Raw genomic sequence first — 18708 nt, 5'->3', positions numbered from 1 at the left:
TATACTTATTTCCGTATTTGTATCCCAGAGTTTCCAAAGCTTAACTTGTGTCTAAAATGAATTTTGACGAAAATTCAATCACAAACCTGTCAAGTAATACCTCTATATCATGGCAAGACACACATCATCTAGATGTCACTTTAGATGTTGTAGCTCTTTCTATATACTTAGTTATAGGTGTTATAGGTAATTCTATTGTGTTGGTGGTTTATAAATTCAGAATGGGAGAAACGTCGGAGGAGCGATACTTTATACCAGTTCTGGCATGGGCAGATTTAATAGCTTGTATGATTTGTACATCAATGAGCATAGCATGGGACCTTATACAGTTGGACTTTGATGATGAAATATTGTGCAAGTTTATGTATTATACCATTGGAAATTCAACGTTTAATTCCGTTTTTGTTTTATTGTGTATCGCTGTTCAAAGGTATATGAAAATATGTAGGAATCAAAGTTTAAAACTAAAATGGAGACGTATCATGTTAGTTACTGCAATAATTAGTGCTGTCAGTCTTTCATCACCCCTTGCCGTAATGTATGGGATTGTTGATTATTATAGAGACGGAAAATATATCGGAAAACGATGTGGCAAAAAGTTAGAAGGGGTTACATACGGTATAGTGGTGTCTGCCTTAACTTTAACTATGTTCTCTTCTTTTCTCATTCTGTACGGTCGCATTGGGTATACCATCAGATTACATTCAAAACGGCTTAAGCAGAGCAGAGAAAGAAAAGAAGGAAAAGATCTGGATTTAAAACACATAGAAAACAGAAGCAGCGTTTACGATAATAACATTGCAGCTGGGACAGAAAAAGAGCAAGTGCGACCAAAAAGTGACGCAATGCTAAAAAACCTCCAGTCGAGTGAAGAAGGATGTGATAATATGGAATCTGGTGTCGAAAGAGTTGTTCCTGACAAAGAAAATAAAAATGTCTCAGAAAAATTAAAAAGACATGCCAAGCGTATGAAGTATAGAATCTCCATAATGTTTATGGTAATAACAAGCGTTTTTCTAATTTGTTTTTCACCAATTGCGACATTGCTAATACTGGAGGGTCTTGAGCTTAACTTTTGGGAAACGTTGACATCATCACAAATGTCAGTATTGTTGTTTCTCTATCATTCATACATCATTAACAATATTATTAATCCGTTTATTTACACTTCAATGGATGGAGACTTTAAACGTGCATTGTATGGGATGTTTCGGCGCCAACAAAATCCTAACAAATAAGCTGGGCGAAAACAGAAATGTTTGTGAGATTATGCAGTTTAGATCAGAAAAATACTCCTAATATAAGATTATTTGATCAACTCATATAATGCATTGATGATCATTGCCAAAACGAGCGACAAAATTCAGTACTTTAATTTGACTTATGCCTGTGTATGAAATGCATATACAGATGCATTTAGCAATGTTTAAGCGCTTAATTGAATGTATTATTAAAACTTTGAATGAAAACATTACATTAAGGGAATGTCCTAAATATTGACTTAAGCTGAACTTAATGATACTATTTAGATTTAATTTCGCATCATGTATTGAATATTCAGACTTAGAAATCCTTTATTTGTGAATTACTAATACTTAGTCTAGTACTTTAAGATTTTAAAAAATCAGAGAAATTCTCTGCCATTTTTGTCAATTTCAATACTATATATACTTAGTTTATGAATGACGTTACCTTAACAGTCGTGTAGTCTCCGTATCCTGATATTTTCTTTTCTTGGCAATAAAACTTTAATAATAAATACAATTTTGTCTCATATAAATGTCATTTCTAACAAGAACACTGTTTAAGGAAGCACAAAACCATAATCAATTTTCAAGTTGAGCAGATTTAAAAATTCCACCGACGCAAACTGAATAAAACTTCTCTGGCCTAAAGATATGTACAAACAGGATTTTATATGTAAATTGTAGAAAGTTTTACCATCATTTTCTGAAATTAATACATATGACCCGGAGATGGGGTAAACATGATAAATGAACTGAGTTAAAAGTCCTAGATTTTAACCTTCTTCCACTGAACCAAATCACAACTTTAGTCAGAATTGATAAATGAAAAAAGCCCATGTAAACCTATTTTCTACCAATTAAAGGCAAAACTTCAGCATATAATTTTCCAGTAAAAATATGAAAAAATGTGGAAGGTACCTACTACCAAAGTTGGAACTATTTTAGTATACAACGAAAATCAAGGGGGATTAATTGTGTTAAGGTAGACCTAGGGTAAGGGGCAAAACTCTTGAAATCAGTGGTATGCTTGTTTCATATTCAATTTCACCAAAGCCTATCAAGCTTTCATTTGAAACAGAATGAAATCTGACCAAGTTACTTTGATGCTTACATGAAATTGATGTAAACTGCTGAATACAAACGATCCAATGATCTGTAAGAGTTGTGTCCTTTAGCCTAGGTCTACCTCCTTAATGTGTTAGTTCACTATCTTTAGGAACCCAGTGAAGAAATCTTTTGTGCGTGCAAATAGTTTTTTTTTTTAATTAAAAGATTATTTTTGTCACATCCAATAAATTTGATTTCTTGTTTTTCAAAATTAGTTGATTTTGTTTAAGTAACCTTTAGTGTTAATATCATATTTTAGCTCCCAGAATTTTTATCGGATTTATATTACTTCGAAAGTCAACACTTTAATCGTTCTTAAATCGCCATCCGCTTATGTGAGATGGTCATAAGTGAAAATTACCTAATGAGGTTAAATTATACATTTCCAACGTAATGAATGAAGAAATTAACATTGGCACAAAGTATCAGAATGATGCTTTCTCATATCTTAATTGATAATTAGCACAAGATAACCCCACGTAGAACATAGCTAAAACGTTTTAGAAAAGACACAAACTTCATTGTTAACCATACACAGAGCGTTTCACTATTTCGCCATCCAAGTGTACTACCAAATTTCTTTTTAGATGTTTACTTTAATCTTTATATTTAGGTCTCTTTCATTATTAAGTAAAATATAACTTTCGATTTGTCATCCTTATAATTCTATCTAATATCTAATGGCAATGCCCGCAATTACAAGTACAGTTAATTTTATGTTCATACTTAACTCTTAAGGAAACAGTAAACGCAGATTGATCTAATTTTGTTTAAAAAATGACAAATACTCATATGATGGAATCATTACAGTGTTAACCCTTTTTACAGAAAACATTTATGTACAGATGAGTACAAATGATTAAACAAGCATCACGGTGTGCAATTATTGTAAACAATTTTGCTTGCCTACTTTTTTCTGCACTCTTATGCTTATCTAAATTCTAATGAACGCGAATTGGAATGGTAAGTTCAGCTTTTCTTGTGTAGATGATTTTTTTTCTATGAACATTCTATTTGGTTTCTGACTGTCTTCATCTCATCTAATCCCATAAGATGAAATTAAGGACATTAGAAACACATTGGTACCTGTCTTTTATGGTGACCATTATTTAGGATTTGACGGAAGATGAAACCTTTCAACTTAACTCCGTGAGAAATGCAACGAGTATAATATTCTTGACCCTATGTAAAAACATTCCAACTGCTCCATTATGTCAATCAAATTCCCTTTTTTGTACAAGTTGTTTATGTCTATTGTCTTTTTAGTATCCTTGTTATTGCTTGGTCTGCTTCAAGAAGCGGACCATTTATTTTCAGTTAAAATTTCAGACATTTTATTTTTACAGCGTTGTTTACGTGTTGTTAAACCCATTCTAAATGGTAGCAGATAAGACAGATTTTTAAACAATGCCAGTCATTGGTTGAAAATTCATATTTAATCCTTGTTAAAGTCGATGTTGCAATGATCCCATTTTGTCCCGTAAAGATACAAAAGTGGTCAGGAAACAGGATGATCAACAATGTGTCGTTTTTTCTCTATTTTCACCGTCGTAATTAGTTTTCATTTCCGAATACATAAGTTCAAATTTTCTGTTACAGTTACTAATTTTGAAGACGTAAACAAACGTTTTATTGAAGTTTTATATGTATATATGGTCTACACGTAAATTTATGATAAAATCAAATCGATGGGCATCTATGTAAAACAGTGCGTTATATGTATACGTTAAGGAACATTATCGGAAAAATTGCTTTATAATTCATTGTATTAATTGCGAAACATCTTCCCGAAAATGGTAAAGTAATCAAGAGAACCAAGATTCCCGAGAGAGCGGTAATTAAAGAATATATTCCATGGGGAAAATAGACATGTACAAGAAAGAACATGAAATTACTAATATAAAATAACACACACCAAGAAACAAAAGTAACTATCAACTCGTGGACTTAAATAAAAACTGGAGCTTATTGTTTTTTTAATCATGGAGAGTAACATAATAATTATAAATTGTAACTGTATACATGCACAACACACATTCTAAATCCTAAACCATTAAAAATAGATATGGACAAACGTATGAAAATGAACACAACTAGAAATTGGAACAACCTTTAGATGTAATTATACCTGTTGCAGCAGTTTTTATATACTTGATTGATCAAAGGTGTTACAGAAAACTGTAAAGTGTTGCTGTGTATATATTTAGATTGAGAAGAATGTTGGATAATTAATACATTATCTCCCTTCTGCTATAGACAGACTTGATGACCTGTATAATCTGCACTTCAATGAGTGTTGAAATGAGGCTGAAAACAAATGTACTACGATGAAAAATATATGTAAGTTTATGTACATCACGAATGGCGACTCCTATGTAATACTATTCAAAGGCATTCAAAATATGAAGAAACCAAATGATTACCATAGATTTTCTTTTTATTTGGGGGTTGGGGGTGTAATATTTGTGGAAAATCCAGATTTCGTACTAAAATATACATTTTTTCTAAAAAAAAAAAAAAAAAAAAAAAAAAAAAAAAAAAAAAAAAAACGGGGCCGCGAACATTACCTCCGGTCCTAGGCTAAAAACCACTAATTCCACTTCCCATAGGCTTCTATGCTAATTTCACAATATTCAATGGCTTCTCTGGACTTTATCTTAACTTTAACCTGCAGAGGACTATATATCAGCATGATTCTACATATGTCAGCTCACAATCCTCAGAATGGCATGTGGGGTTAGCAGACTTGCAGTGCAGTACTGGTCACCGGAAGTGAAGGGTCTATAAATAGCATGGGAAATCCCAGTGTTTTCACAAGATAGGGGTATATTTAAAAATCATTATGGAGATTAGGCTTCACATCACAAGAGGCAAAATGCACCTATAAAATGTACAGAAATGTTTTTCCTTTCAGAAACTGTTTAATTTTTTTAAATAAGATGAGAACTTTTTTCACAGCACTATGAGGAACAGGGGTAATTTCTGCGTAGGACTATTTTTGCGTACGTTCCAAATGCTCATTGGTTGAATTGGTGGTCTGTAACCTCTACCACTACGTAATTCAAAACACAGTATAGTGGGTTGAATGAATGTCATGAATTAAAAGTCTTGGGATTCGTAAGTTAATTTAAAAAATTAAAAGGCTTGATGCAAAATAGGCATTAAGTTTCGGTTCACAGTTCCGTTAGTTTGCAGCCATTCAATGTATACTTGTATTCCAATCCTTTACCTAAACATTGGGCATTTATCTGTTTTATAGGGTACATGTGCTTGTATCGAAACACACGCATCAGCAGTCGTACACGTTCTAATGGGTGGGTGTGAAATTTGACGCGGAATAAATCTACTTCTAGTGGAAAGGACATGTAAAACTGCATGTAATGCTCTAAGTTAATTATAAAATTTAAAGTAATTACATCGTCAGATTTTTAGTCTTAGGTGCAAAGTTTTCCAGGCACGTGTCAGCCATTACGTGGACAAACCCTGACCTGGACTCTATGATGTCTACAATTAGGTGTGGATTTTTTTATTTATGCCCTGCAAAGCATTTTTCATGGGTCATAAAAAATTCTGCTGTGTAATTTGGACTACTTATTTATTCATTTGACCAAAAATGTATTACTTCTTCTTTGCGTCTTTCTTGAAATTATTGTAAGGCTTTTTTTTACATTAAGAGACAAATATTTCACTCTATTTGATATAAAATGAATGAATTCATGTACTTGTAGGGAGTAACTTTAAACAGGGAAATACACAGAATCAGAATGGCTTAACTTTACTCAACTGTGCCATGCTAAGCTGTTCACAGTTGAAAACTGGAAGCGACTTGATTTGACAGATCGATGATCAATGACAGATCACACTTTTAGTTCTGTGAATTGGTTAAGGTGTTGTATGTTAATTTTTTGTACGTGTTATTTTAATGTTATGAATTGTTCATACTAAGCAATTTCTGAAGATTTAATAGGAAACATAAACATTTTGTATTTATAGGTTGTTTTATCCCCTCAAAGGTTGGAAGAATATAGGAAATCACCCTCAGTCCATGTTTCTTGTAATCCTTACTCTTTCACAACTGCTCAGGGGATTTTGATAAACTTTTTATTGGGAAATTGGGTATCATATGCAGATGTGCATGAAGGAATACAATGATGTTTGGATGACACCAAAGGGAGATTATTTAACTAGCAAGTTATACATGTTCAAGTTGAACTACACCTAATCCAAAATGTGCATGACAGAAGATTATTATTATTGTTGAAGGACTCCAGAGAAATAATAATCCACTTTAGAATTTTCAGTCAATTTTGATATACCTTTTTCTATTGTTTTCCTTTTTTAATTCTGTTAAACAAATGGGTCATCAAATTTGGGCCGTTTTTGTGAGTTATAAGGAGTCAAGTCCCTCCCCCCCCAAAAAAAAAAAATCGACTTTTTTATTTTGGTCCGATTTCAATTTAATAATTGGATTCCTAATGAAAATCCCTGCCTGCATTTCTCAATCAGAGTTTAGATATCACTTACAGCTTTCGAGTTATAATGCGTCAAGGGGCCCACACCCAAAAAAAATACTTCTTTATTTTTGGTCCAAATTCAATTTTATTTTATTGGATTCCTTATGAAAATTTATTAAATTCAGTTATGTCACAAAATTAGTTAGAATTCATTAAACATTTTAATTATACACACCTGCAAAAATAGTTTGCTGCCATTGAAAGTATATATTTATTTACAAATAAATTAAACACAATATTACTATATGCCGTGGTGGTCTCAGGTAAGTGTGTTTATCATGAGGAATGGAGGTCATGAGTTTGATCCCTGTTCCAATCACACCAGACTTTAAAATTGTCAGTCACTGCCTTTTGTTAAGCATGCAGTATTTCAGGGGACAGAGTGACAGCTGGTTGGCTTAGAGTCAGAATGATGTGTCAAAGTAGGTGACATGCCTACCTACAGCTGTTGCTTCTATGAGCTACCAAATGAAGATCCAGCTCAGCACACACATCAAGAAAGAGACTTTTAAAAGACATAATCAGAATTTGCATTGTCTTAAATGACAAATCTTGCGATCTGTTATACATTAATAATTCAAACAGTTATTAAAGAAGCCACGAATACTAATGTATGTCACTGTAACTGCCTTGAGATTCTTCCTGGTACGCTGGCATGTGTACATAATGTTCTATAGAATATACCTTTTGCAGGTTTTTTTCTTAATTGACTCTGAATCTCTCTACTTAGATTTCTCTTTTGTAGGAGCCTACTTATTTCTGTAGTAAAAGTTTATTCTTCAATCTGGACAGAAAGGACCTGTTTCACAGTGAATGAAGTTATTGGAAAAGTCTGGTTTACAGTTTAGGACAACATACTACACTAGTTTCATAAGACTTTAAAATCATTCCATGAACAACAGTTTATTTTAATTTCTTTACTATTCATAGCAAGTATATATATTTTGCCAATACTACAGCAAACATTGTGGACACTGGTTGTTGACAGAAGTATAGAGGACAATTGCAAAATAAAAAGATAATAAATCAATATGCTTTTTGTTTCCATAAGTTTATATTAGATTCCAGCAAAATAAACACATACTGTAGAATATATCTCACATCATTTGAACAATCCTTTTTATCATCCCCCCCCCCACTATTCAGAAAAAAAAACAACCATAGCCCTTGTTTTGAGATGCATAGAGCTGCATATTTATATGTATAAGATTGTTGACCTGTCGGAAATGGTCTAGAAATTTTGGAGATCCATTGATGCACATTGATAGGTTTCATCTATAAAAATTAATAATAAGTAGAGTTTAACTTAGAAAAAAAATAATAGAAGGTAATTACGACCAAGGAATTATGGTATACAGTTTTTGTCCCTTTGTAATTGACATGTCGGTAAAAGGCTGGGTTTTCCGTTGTATTGGTGAAGTTTCGTAAAACGTTTAAAGCTCCCTTTCTACTTTTATATTTAATCTCTTGAAATTCGGGACTTCAGAAACTATATACAGGGGTTTAGTTTATATAGGGCAATGACTCAAAAAATGCTTTAAGCCACTATTGTGAGTTATAAGTATCACATTTGATCTCTAATTTCGAAAATTCAAGTTTTTGATATGTAAAAAAAGGTTACAATTGTTCTGTATAGCACTTAGCAAATCCCTACATTTTATATTTGATTTTAAATGTGGTCAGTTTTAGAATGTGTATTTATTATATGTTAGTACTAAATATCTGCATTGTACAATTTTACCTTTTTAACTTCCAATTGGAAAAGAAAATTTTTATTAGAGAAATTTCTTCATTTAGAAAAAAAATGGCAGAAACAGTGCAGGAAACATTTTACATAGAGGTCAATCATGCAATTATACTAAAATACTTCCTGTATAATATTACTAAATTGCAATTGATAATAACATATAAATCTGGCCTCATACTTCGTTTAAGATAATGAATTAAAGTAATGACATTGTAAAATAGTTTGTGTTTCGTCCAGACAAACGGAAATCGAGTACAAAGCGAAATAGATCTGTAAGGTTTTTCTTTTCCACAACTGATTATTCGTACTTCTTAGCTCACCTGGCCGTAGACCAGATGAGCTGTTGCCATCACTTGGCATCCGTCGACGTCGTCGTCGTCGTTAACAATTTCTTCAAACATCTTCTCCCCTGAAACTGCTGAATGGATTTGGTTGAAACTTAACATGATTGCACAAAATGACCTTTTAAATATTTGACCTGTTAAAAACATGGTCGCCGTTACTAAAATAGAACATAGCGGTCAGACAGCAGATTTTTGCATATATCTCCAACATCGTTAGGTTTAACCCAATTATGACTAGGTAAAAGTATTTAGCATGATGAAATCTATCTGTGGTCAAATTTTGGTGAAAATCTGTTCACCCATGTTGGAGTTATTGCCCTTTTTGGACTTTTGTTTTGCTGTTTTTGATGTTATTACTTTAAAAAATTTTCTCCTCAGAACTACAATACAGATTTCAATGAAAGTTGGTATTTTCCTTTTTTAGAGTATCCTTAACTAAACGATCGTTTGGATATTTGATCGGCCAAAAACATGGCCGCTGTTACTAAAAATAGAACCTAGGAGTCAGGGAGCAGATTTTTGAATATATCTCCAAAACCGTTAGGTTTAGCAAATATCTTCAAATAGCTAAAGTGGTCCTTATTAGAAGGCCTACAAAAAATTCATAGGGATCAAAGTTGTCAGACGACTCCATGTAAGAGTTATTGCCCTTAAAAGGTGAAAAATGGCTTTTTTTCTTACAGTTTTCAGCCAATATCTTGAAAACTATGATAGATGGAATGACACTTTCAATTGCTGAAATGATTCTTATAAGGCCTTCAAATGTCTTCAGGGATAAAAGTTGTCAGACGACTCCATGTAAGAGGTATTGCCCTTGAAAGGCAAAAAAATACGTTTTTAGCAGTTTTCAGCTAATATCTTTAAAACTATAATAGATAGAATGAAACTTTCAATTGATGAAATGATCTTTTGATAAGTCCTACCAAAGTTTTCATAGAGTCAAAATTGTCGGACAATTCCTTGTTAGAGTTAGTGCCCTTGAAAGGCAAAAATTTAACCAGGTGAGCGATTCAGGCTCCCTGGAGCCGCTTACTTATATATTCGTGGACACTAATTTTTGCAGTTAAGGAGAAAAACGTCAGTTCGTAGATTTTTCAACCCATAGATTTGACACCATTTAACTTCATCACACAAATGAATGGAAAATTTTCTTTTCGTTTGTTTCCGAATTTGGAATTCGTGGTTTGACATTCTAACAATAACCACGAAAAATGGTTCTCTACGAATTTTTTTTCTTCATTGCCAGGCGTCCGGTTATACATATTATTTCTCTTTCTCAATTCAAAAATGTCAATAACACTTTTTGAGATAAATGATTTTATGATTCAACTATTAATAACGTGTCATCTTAATTTAGAATCTTGGGGCATTTTACGTTTTATACTGCCTTCCGTTTTCAGATCGAGTGTCTGAAATTAGACAAACACATCTCTAACTAAATCAGTTACCCGCATATATAAGTGTATTTTCCCGTCGAGAAGGAGACGTAGGTTAAGGCGCTTCAATTGATTGAAGCGCCATAATCTCAGCATTATTGAGCTGCCTTAAAGATTAAATATGTAAGTAATTCTATATTTACTCTGTGTAATCGAGGCAAACATACCGAGGTTTACAATAACAAAGGGAGATAATTGATAGGGTGGTCTAAGGGCGAAAAGAATATTCAAACAATCAAAACACACATGGAACTAGCAGCAATAAAGATCCGCGTTTTCATGAAGGGTAAGCAGATTTTGCTTCATGAAAAACACTCCACGTGCTGCCCCGGCAAAGGTCTCGAATGGTAAAGGTGGAGAAAATTCAGGACGGTTGAAGTTAATAAGACATTCTGAAAGAGTTATCGCATCATTCACCTTTCACTCTTTAAAATTTCCGTGTACTACCAGCAATGAGACATAAAAAGTGAATTCATGAACAATACCTACAGCATTTGTTAAACCATTACTTTCAGTAGATTTATTAACTCAAGAAGACGCATTTCTGAAGGTTGCAGTTGACAGTTGCAAAAGCTGCCGTAAGAAGGATTACCAATACTCAAAAAGGAATAAGAATATAACAGGATATATTCTAATAATTAACGATGTTTCCTTATATTTGTGTTGTTGATTTCACGTCATAAATCATAAGGGAAATTCCACTTAGAAATTACATATAACTTAGATTAAAACGTGAGTTCATCAAATAGCTTTCTATTAATTACGTTGACAAAATCCAACGTCTAATTATCAACTATCAAAAGCCAACTTCTATCATTCTTAGTTTTGTTATAGTTTACACAAGTGTATTGGTACTGCTAGTATCATAGTCACCTTAAAAGTGGTCTGGAAAATTGATATAATATATAAATCGTGTCTGTATTGACAAAGTTTCTGATTGATAAATCATCCATTAGCAGCATTTCCTCAAGAGGACTGTATAATGTATATCATAGACAGGTACGGATTATTTGAAATGAAGAACTCAGATATAAGCCTTGTTCGGATTATATTCAAAATTAATATTTGATAGATTTGGAGTAATTAATAGTATATACTGATATTCTAGAAAGTAAAGAAGGAAGCATTTTCAACGAAAGTAAGTAAATATTAAATATAAATTTATTTTTCATTAATCTACATAAAACTCTGGATCAGTGTAGTTTCTCATAACATCAAAACAAAATGATCAAAGCACTGCTCCCAATAACTTAAACTCACAATTTGTACTAATAACATAATTATGAACGTAGAATGAAATATAATTGATATGACATTCTATTATTGTCCTTTTTTATAAATACATGTACATCTTTGGTTTAACTACAATAAAAGCATTGCTAAAAAACATCATTGTTTTTCTTACAGCATTGATAGGTTCAAGAAAAAGAGGATAATAATGGAAAAGATTTCATCGAATGAATCGGAAAAATTTCTACAACACTGGAAAAATGAAGTAACCGGGAATCTTACAGCGAATTTAACAATTCTTACAATCTACTTCGTCGTTGGTGTTGTTGGGAATATCCTCGTGTTGTATGTCTATAAGTTTCACATTAACCACACCACCGCTGAGAGATATTTCATACCATTTCTTGCTATGTCAGACTTGTGTGCTACCATTAGCGGTTCTGTATCTTGTGGTATTTGGGATTTTATGAATGAGAATTTTACAAATGTTGCACTTTGCAAAAGTCTTTTGTTTATTCTTTCCGTAACAGCTTACACGTCCATTCTGTTGCTAGAGTGCATTGCTATTCAACGATATCTGTTAATATGCAGGACATACAACCTCAGAAAGAAATATCGTAGAGTCATGGTTCTTTGTTCGTGTATAGGTGCCGCTTGTCTTGCCACACCTTTCAGTGTAATATACGATATAAATGAACTTTACAGCGACGAAATTCTTGTTGGGAATCGATGTGGCAGATCGAAGGAGAGATTCAAGACGTTTGGTACCGTTTACGCAATACTGTTCGGCTCATTGATGATCATGACCGTTTCATTATTGGTTGTTTTGTACGGGAAAGTTGGTTGTGTCATTTATAGACAATTCAGTTCGAAGAGGTTTAAACAACACATTGAAGCACCCTCTACAAGTGACACAGCAGACAATGCAATCGTAGATGATCCACAGACCGAACCAATAAAAGAAAAAGACAACACAAAAAGGACAAATGAAAAGATAGATCGTTCTGACAACGTTTTCGGTATTAGTTATATCAAAATCAATTTAGCACATCATTGCCAAGAAACTGAAAGTGCAAGTAATAGAGGAACACTGTCGAACAAAAATTTATCTCCTAGTGATCAGCACACGAACCTTAGTCATGGACAAAGCCCTAAACTTGGTGCACCCTCAAAGGTCCAATCAGCAATAGTCACATCAAATCATCTTAAGTGCCGTAATCGAAAACTACGCAATAAATTCTCAATAATGTTTATAATCATTACGACTGTTTCACTGATATGTTATATGCCTGTTGGAGTAATTGTAGTTATGGAAGGAGTTCACCCTACATTTTGGGACGAACTGTCAAAGGACGAGTTCATCATAGTGACATGGTTGTACCATACGTACATCATTAATTCAATTGCAAATCCAATAATCTATGCTTTCCTTGATCGAGAATTCAAAACTGCTCTCAAGTCAATATTTAAATCTATATAGAACACGCGCTTAAAAATTTTACCGGGTCAATTTATGTAAAAAAAAGTTTCCTCTCGGCTTAATTGCGAACTTGTTTTTTCTTTGTATAAAAAGACTGTGTGGTCTTTATTTTATTAAGACGTCTTTGCGTCTTGTTTTTTTTTCAACTTCAAATATACACACTCAACATGGCTATTGTAATAAATTATTAAAATAACTTAACTTCTAAAGAACTGAAATAGGAATAGTTATTAAGTCGCCAAAACGAAGTTTTACGACTTGTTGTTTTTGCTCCGCTAATTATTATTATTACTTTTATTATTATAATTATTATACTTCTTCTGCGCGTAAAGATGTCCTAGCTATTTTCGGAGACGTTTTATTCGATTCATACCATACTTGGCTCGAAAATCATGCATGTTCAGGGTGTGTGCAAGCTAATTCCGGAATTTCAAGACGACCACCAATACAAAACCCGAAAAAATAAAAAAAAATCTATAAAATTAGTGGAACTCATTAATTGTATAAAAAAAACTGAGAACACTGATTTTGACTTGCTGACATCATAAGCGTAAAAAAAAATTTAGAAAATCGTCAAATTTTCAAAATTGTTCGATTTCATTGAAAATTGTTTTCTAGGGTAAACATGACATTCTAAATGCTATGGCGGCTTCAAATTTTGTCAAAAAGCCGCCATTTTTTTTTCAAAATAACCGCCAAAATTGGCAAAATGTCAACATAGTTGGATTTCAATGAAAATTTATTTCTTGGATAATCACAACCTTCTTCATTCAATGGCAGCTCCAAAATTCGACTAAATCCGACCATTTGCCGGTTTTGACGACTTTTGTGTTTTGCTTGCAGTATCACTTGTTCGTTATGTTGTTGGTGGTGGTGTTGTTTTTGGTCCGTTATAAATATGGAACCAAACAAATTAAACAAAATAAGTAATTCAACTAACTTAAAGGTATAAATAGCTAAGTATACGTGAATTATTTTTAGTAATTTTGCTGATAAATAGTAAAGCAAAGGTGTGAAACGAAAGATGAGATAACAAACTTCTTAGTTAAAAATGATTATAAACTCATCAAAAGAACAGCTGGTTTGTAAATGTAATAAAATAGTTCATAAATGGATGCATGATGATGATTGAGTGCTTTTACGACCTTGACTATCCTTACGGACCTCGCACGACCGCCACATACGGGGATTCTGTTAGTAGATATATGTTAGTACTTGGAGTAAGCGGAGCCCAGCCTTCGTGATATCTGACCGAAGAACTCAGTCAGAGTATGTTATACTAGCGACTGGGCTGCTCTGTTGACGCTCTGGTCTATTCACAGACCCCACGTGGGTCCGAAAGCGTTTCCCTACTCTATTTTGGACTACGTCAACGTGTAATTCTAGTGATGAATGTATGAATTGTATAATAGAATTAAATAGCAAAAATCTTGCGCTTGTATATTGAAAAAAATAACGTCTAATTGGGCATTAAATGATATCCCGCTATAATATGTGGCAACAAACACATGGAAACATTAAATTCGTGTTAATGGACAGGAACATATTACACACACCGTATAAGTCTTTGGTGGAAAAGTGATATTTAAGATATTACTGAATTTATTAAGAAAGTAATTTTTGGTCTCAAGTTTACATTCTCTAATTTGATGCAGATTTGTGCAAAGTTTAAAAGGATTTTTTTATACGTGTCTAGCTATTAAAGAGGGTGGCGATTACCTCCCTTCTGTCAAGCAAAATATAGGCCTATGTAGTGTTCGCCCAAACAACAATCGACAGTTTCAAACATTATTCATAACTTTTCAATACATCTTTAATATGGTCGTGCGTTTATAAGGTATATTAAAATGGAATTGTGTCGAGAATGTCACATTTATACCAGTAATTTCTATTCGTTGTTAATGTATTGTCTGTCACACATTCTTACGCTAATCAGTGTAGCTGATGGTCAAATCTGTAATATACCTGTCAATCTTTATTTCTCCAATCTACGTAGATCTATATATTCAATCAACAACATGGAGATACTTCAGTGGGATCAATATTAGATCGGCCAATAAGAACTGGTAAGATTAGTTTATACATATTTTATTTGCGTAATTATGCAAAAGGGATTAGACACAAGTTAGACAAACTTATTAAGTCTTCTCCCATATACAGTGTGTAACAATACATATTGAAATCAAGCAAAAACAATACAATAAATATATAAACATAATATTGACATGATATAACTAGCAAATATTGTGATGATGTGATGATGTATGTGGTTGTTTTAAATATACTTACAGTATCAATGATACTGATTATACAATATGGAACCTCTTGGATCCTTTTATATAATTATATACATGACTAAAAATTATTGTATTTTGCTCATCGGTAAGAGCCGGGTGACCACACGTTAAGGTACTTAAATTTACTCGACAATTTTCCGGTAACCAATTTAGATTAATAAGGAGTCTGTTTCTAATACATGTATCAGAATAGTGAGGACATTCAAAGGAAAAATGATTTGAATCTTCAATGCTAGCACCACATCGGCAGGATGGATCAGTTATAATATATAACTGGTAAGACGAATATATAAACAAGACGATTTATATTAACTTGACCTGAAAACATTAAGAATATTTTCAAATTATGACCAAGCAAGAAAATGAAGACTTAACCAGACACTTTAGATATTTTTATTCAATGGATATCAGATTTTGTATTTCTTCAAAATTTTGTTAGTTCGTGGAGATTTAAACGTAATTGAAAAAAAAATTCATATTAGAAACTTTTCCTTTCGGTTGGAATTTGGATTTGCGGTTTTGACCAAACCATGACAATGAGTGGTCATGCTGGTATACTGAATAAGTTTTATTGACATTTTTGTGGATCTTCAAGGCAAAGCTGTAAAAAAAAAATAGTGGGTGTTTTCGATTTTGATGTAAAATCTAATTAATAAATCTCAAAACTGATACATGTACACACAGCTTTAATAATGAACCATATCAAATTACATAAATATTCAGCTTGGATCTTGGACATATATATTCACTGTCAAATGCAATATCACCAACAAAGAAATGCCTGTAAGTGAAGAACTTTCTCATTGATGGTGTTTTCTGATTATTTTCACCGTTTCACCAATATATATCCTTATTGATGAAGTTGTTGGTTATTTTTCACCGTTTCACCAATATATATCCTTATTGATGAAGTTGTTGGTTATTTTTCACCGTTTCGCCAATATATATATATCCTTATTGATATTGTTTTCTGATTATTTTTCACCGTTTCACCAATATATATCCTTATTGATGAAGTTGTTGGTTATTTTTCACCGTTTCACCAATATATATCCTTAATGATGTTGTTTTCTGATTATTTTTCACCGTTTCACCAATATATATCCTTACTGATGAAGTTGTTGGTTATTTTTCACCGTTTCACCAATATATATCCTTATAAAACTGTTCAATTTACATTTAACATAAAATCAAATATAATCACAGTGACTTATTTTGACCAAAAAAAAATGAATGCTCTACTACATTTATGTTATTGACAATGTCATGGTAAAACTTTGGTTTTTGGGTTTTCACAAAGTCAATTTATAAAAGTGATTAATATGAAGAGTACCATTCAACTACTGCTTAAGGGATAGCTGACATGACGCTTTTTTTGATAAAATCGGCGAGCAAAACAGAGGCCGTTTACCCTACCAGTGCGCCTGGTCATTACTCCCAGTTTTTAGTAGTCAGAGTTGCTCATTTGCCCATGTTTCTATGCGCCTGTTACTTTTTTGGTTATTTCATGTTCTTTTCTGTGTGTGTCTATTTTCTCTGTTTAATCGTTATCAAGAATTATCTTTTTATTACCGTTCGAATCCTTGTTTCCTTGATTTTCCTAACCAAGACATCACCATTCAATTCTCATCTCCACACTCTTGCGCATACAAATCAGCTTAAACGTCGTGTTATTCTTACCAGGAGTTCTATAATTTTGATTCAGAATAATAATAGTTGTAAAATCACAAGAAAATCGTCAATTTTGTAAGACACCGTTGTATCAGATATGATGTCATCCCTAGATTCGTTTTCCTAAACAACAAGGACCGCAAAAAAACTACATCGTCAAACTTTGGACTTTGTCAAAAATCTGAAATGCAATTGATTTGATGCCTTCTTTTAAAGTAATAAATGTAAAAAAAACGAAATTAAAAATGTTCTTAGAACAAATGTACTTTCATTACAACAATTTGCCCAGTAGGTACATTGGCATTTGTTAGTTATTAAGAGCTTGAAAACGACTTTCATGTCAACGCACGCAAAATATGTTCGTAATTTTATTACTTCCACATGATTTCTACTGTTGATAGCATGTACAACAGAAGATCGACCAATATTTAGGTAGCAACTTCCGGGTACAATAATGTGATGCATACTTTTCAAAATTTCCAAATATCGTTACTACAAAACTTATTATAGTGTCCAACTAGTAAATCGTGCCATTATTTTTGTTATCATATTTATGAAAAAGAGGTTTGTAGTCATTTCAATATAAACAACCACGTCTACTGATCATCTTTAATGGAAGTTAAGGCCCGTTCTCGTGAAATCTTAGACTTACGTGACGAGACTTTAAAATTGCCAACATCATCATATTTTAATCCCTGTTTTACAGAAATTTGGAGAGTGTGTACATAGGAACTAGACAGTTCTTCAAATGAAACATTAACAACTAGTAAAAATAACTTTTTTCTTAATTATTCCAAATGATTTTTAGGTGTTCCTCGTTCATTTTGTTATTTATCAAAAAATAATTAACCGTAATGGAAGCGGGAGGTATAGCGCCCTATAAAACGTGGTTTTACTCACCATTTCAATCGGGAAAGCCTGTAATTAGTCAGGACATTTGCAGTGTTTTTAACCTTTCAGTTTTTACCTTGATATTGTTATTTGGATTTTTTTTAAAATGTATCTTGCACCTTCGACTCACGAAGATTTTGATTGGTTGTCAAAATGTTGAACAAACAAATGTTTTTTCACTGTGTTTGGGATACTTTTAATGATTTTTTCTTTAATTCCGGATGTTATGATGCAGCTGATATTGTGAGGAGGCACCGACGCACGATGTTTTTAAGATCCACTCTGTAGATATGCCACTGCAGTTAATTTTAAGACATTTTTTAAAATAAATCTTTATTGATGCACTCAAACAAGAAAATACAACAAACTTTTTCATGAAAATGATTGATACTCTCTTATATTTAGTCATACAAATCTAGCTATGGTAACATAATGGGAAAAAATGTCAGTGTTAATGACAAATTTGGTTGCCTTCTCAAACTTGACTGTTAAAAAAAAACAGATTTTCTAAAATATCAGGCACTTCAAAACTGCAATGAAAAGTAACCAGGCATGTTATTGTTGTAAAAAAAAGAAAAATATATCTACCTTTTTCTGCTGATTTCTTTATGATTTAATTCTTAAAGTTCATGCGAAATTTTGCATTTTTGAAAAACAGCCAGCTGATACAGAGGAGAGAACCCACTGCAGCAAAGACCTGAATAGCTTTTAGGTCACATAGCACTAATTCAACCAATGAGCTTT

The 18708-nt window shown here is 32.6% G+C and overlaps 3 protein-coding genes across 3 annotated transcripts in view; 2 read left to right on the top strand and 1 right to left on the bottom strand.

The window, feature by feature from the left end:
* The window catches only part of LOC148604410 (uncharacterized), a 54515-nt gene that overhangs the window by 8057 nt on the left and 27750 nt on the right, over nucleotides 1-18708 (bottom strand). The window lies entirely within an intron of this gene.
* LOC148604413 (cholecystokinin receptor-like) lies at nucleotides 46-1715 on the top strand. Its single transcript, XM_088550625.1, has one exon. It carries the CDS (start codon nucleotides 57-59, stop codon nucleotides 1236-1238), a length of 1182 nt encoding a protein of 393 aa, XP_088406751.1. The 5' UTR covers nucleotides 46-56; the 3' UTR covers nucleotides 1239-1715.
* On the top strand, nucleotides 11834-13235 carry LOC148604412 (orexin receptor type 2-like). The gene has a single exon (XM_088550023.1). The coding sequence runs from the start codon at nucleotides 11834-11836 to the stop codon at nucleotides 13103-13105; it is 1272 nt and encodes a 423-aa protein (XP_088406149.1). The 3' UTR covers nucleotides 13106-13235.

This window comes from Perna viridis, chromosome 10, assembly GCF_037379345.1.
Source record: "Perna viridis isolate PV_CMFRI_1.1 ecotype Kerala chromosome 10, ASM3737934v1, whole genome shotgun sequence".
NCBI classification, from domain to species: Eukaryota; Metazoa; Mollusca; class Bivalvia; order Mytilida; family Mytilidae; genus Perna; species Perna viridis.
This window is presented reverse-complemented; position numbering and strand designations above follow the sequence as displayed.

Coding starts and splice junctions, on each gene's coding strand:
- LOC148604413 (XM_088550625.1), top strand. CDS start 57: ATGAATTTTGACGAAAATTCAATCACAAACCTGTCAAGTAATACCTCT.
- LOC148604412 (XM_088550023.1), top strand. CDS start 11,834: ATGGAAAAGATTTCATCGAATGAATCGGAAAAATTTCTACAACACTGG.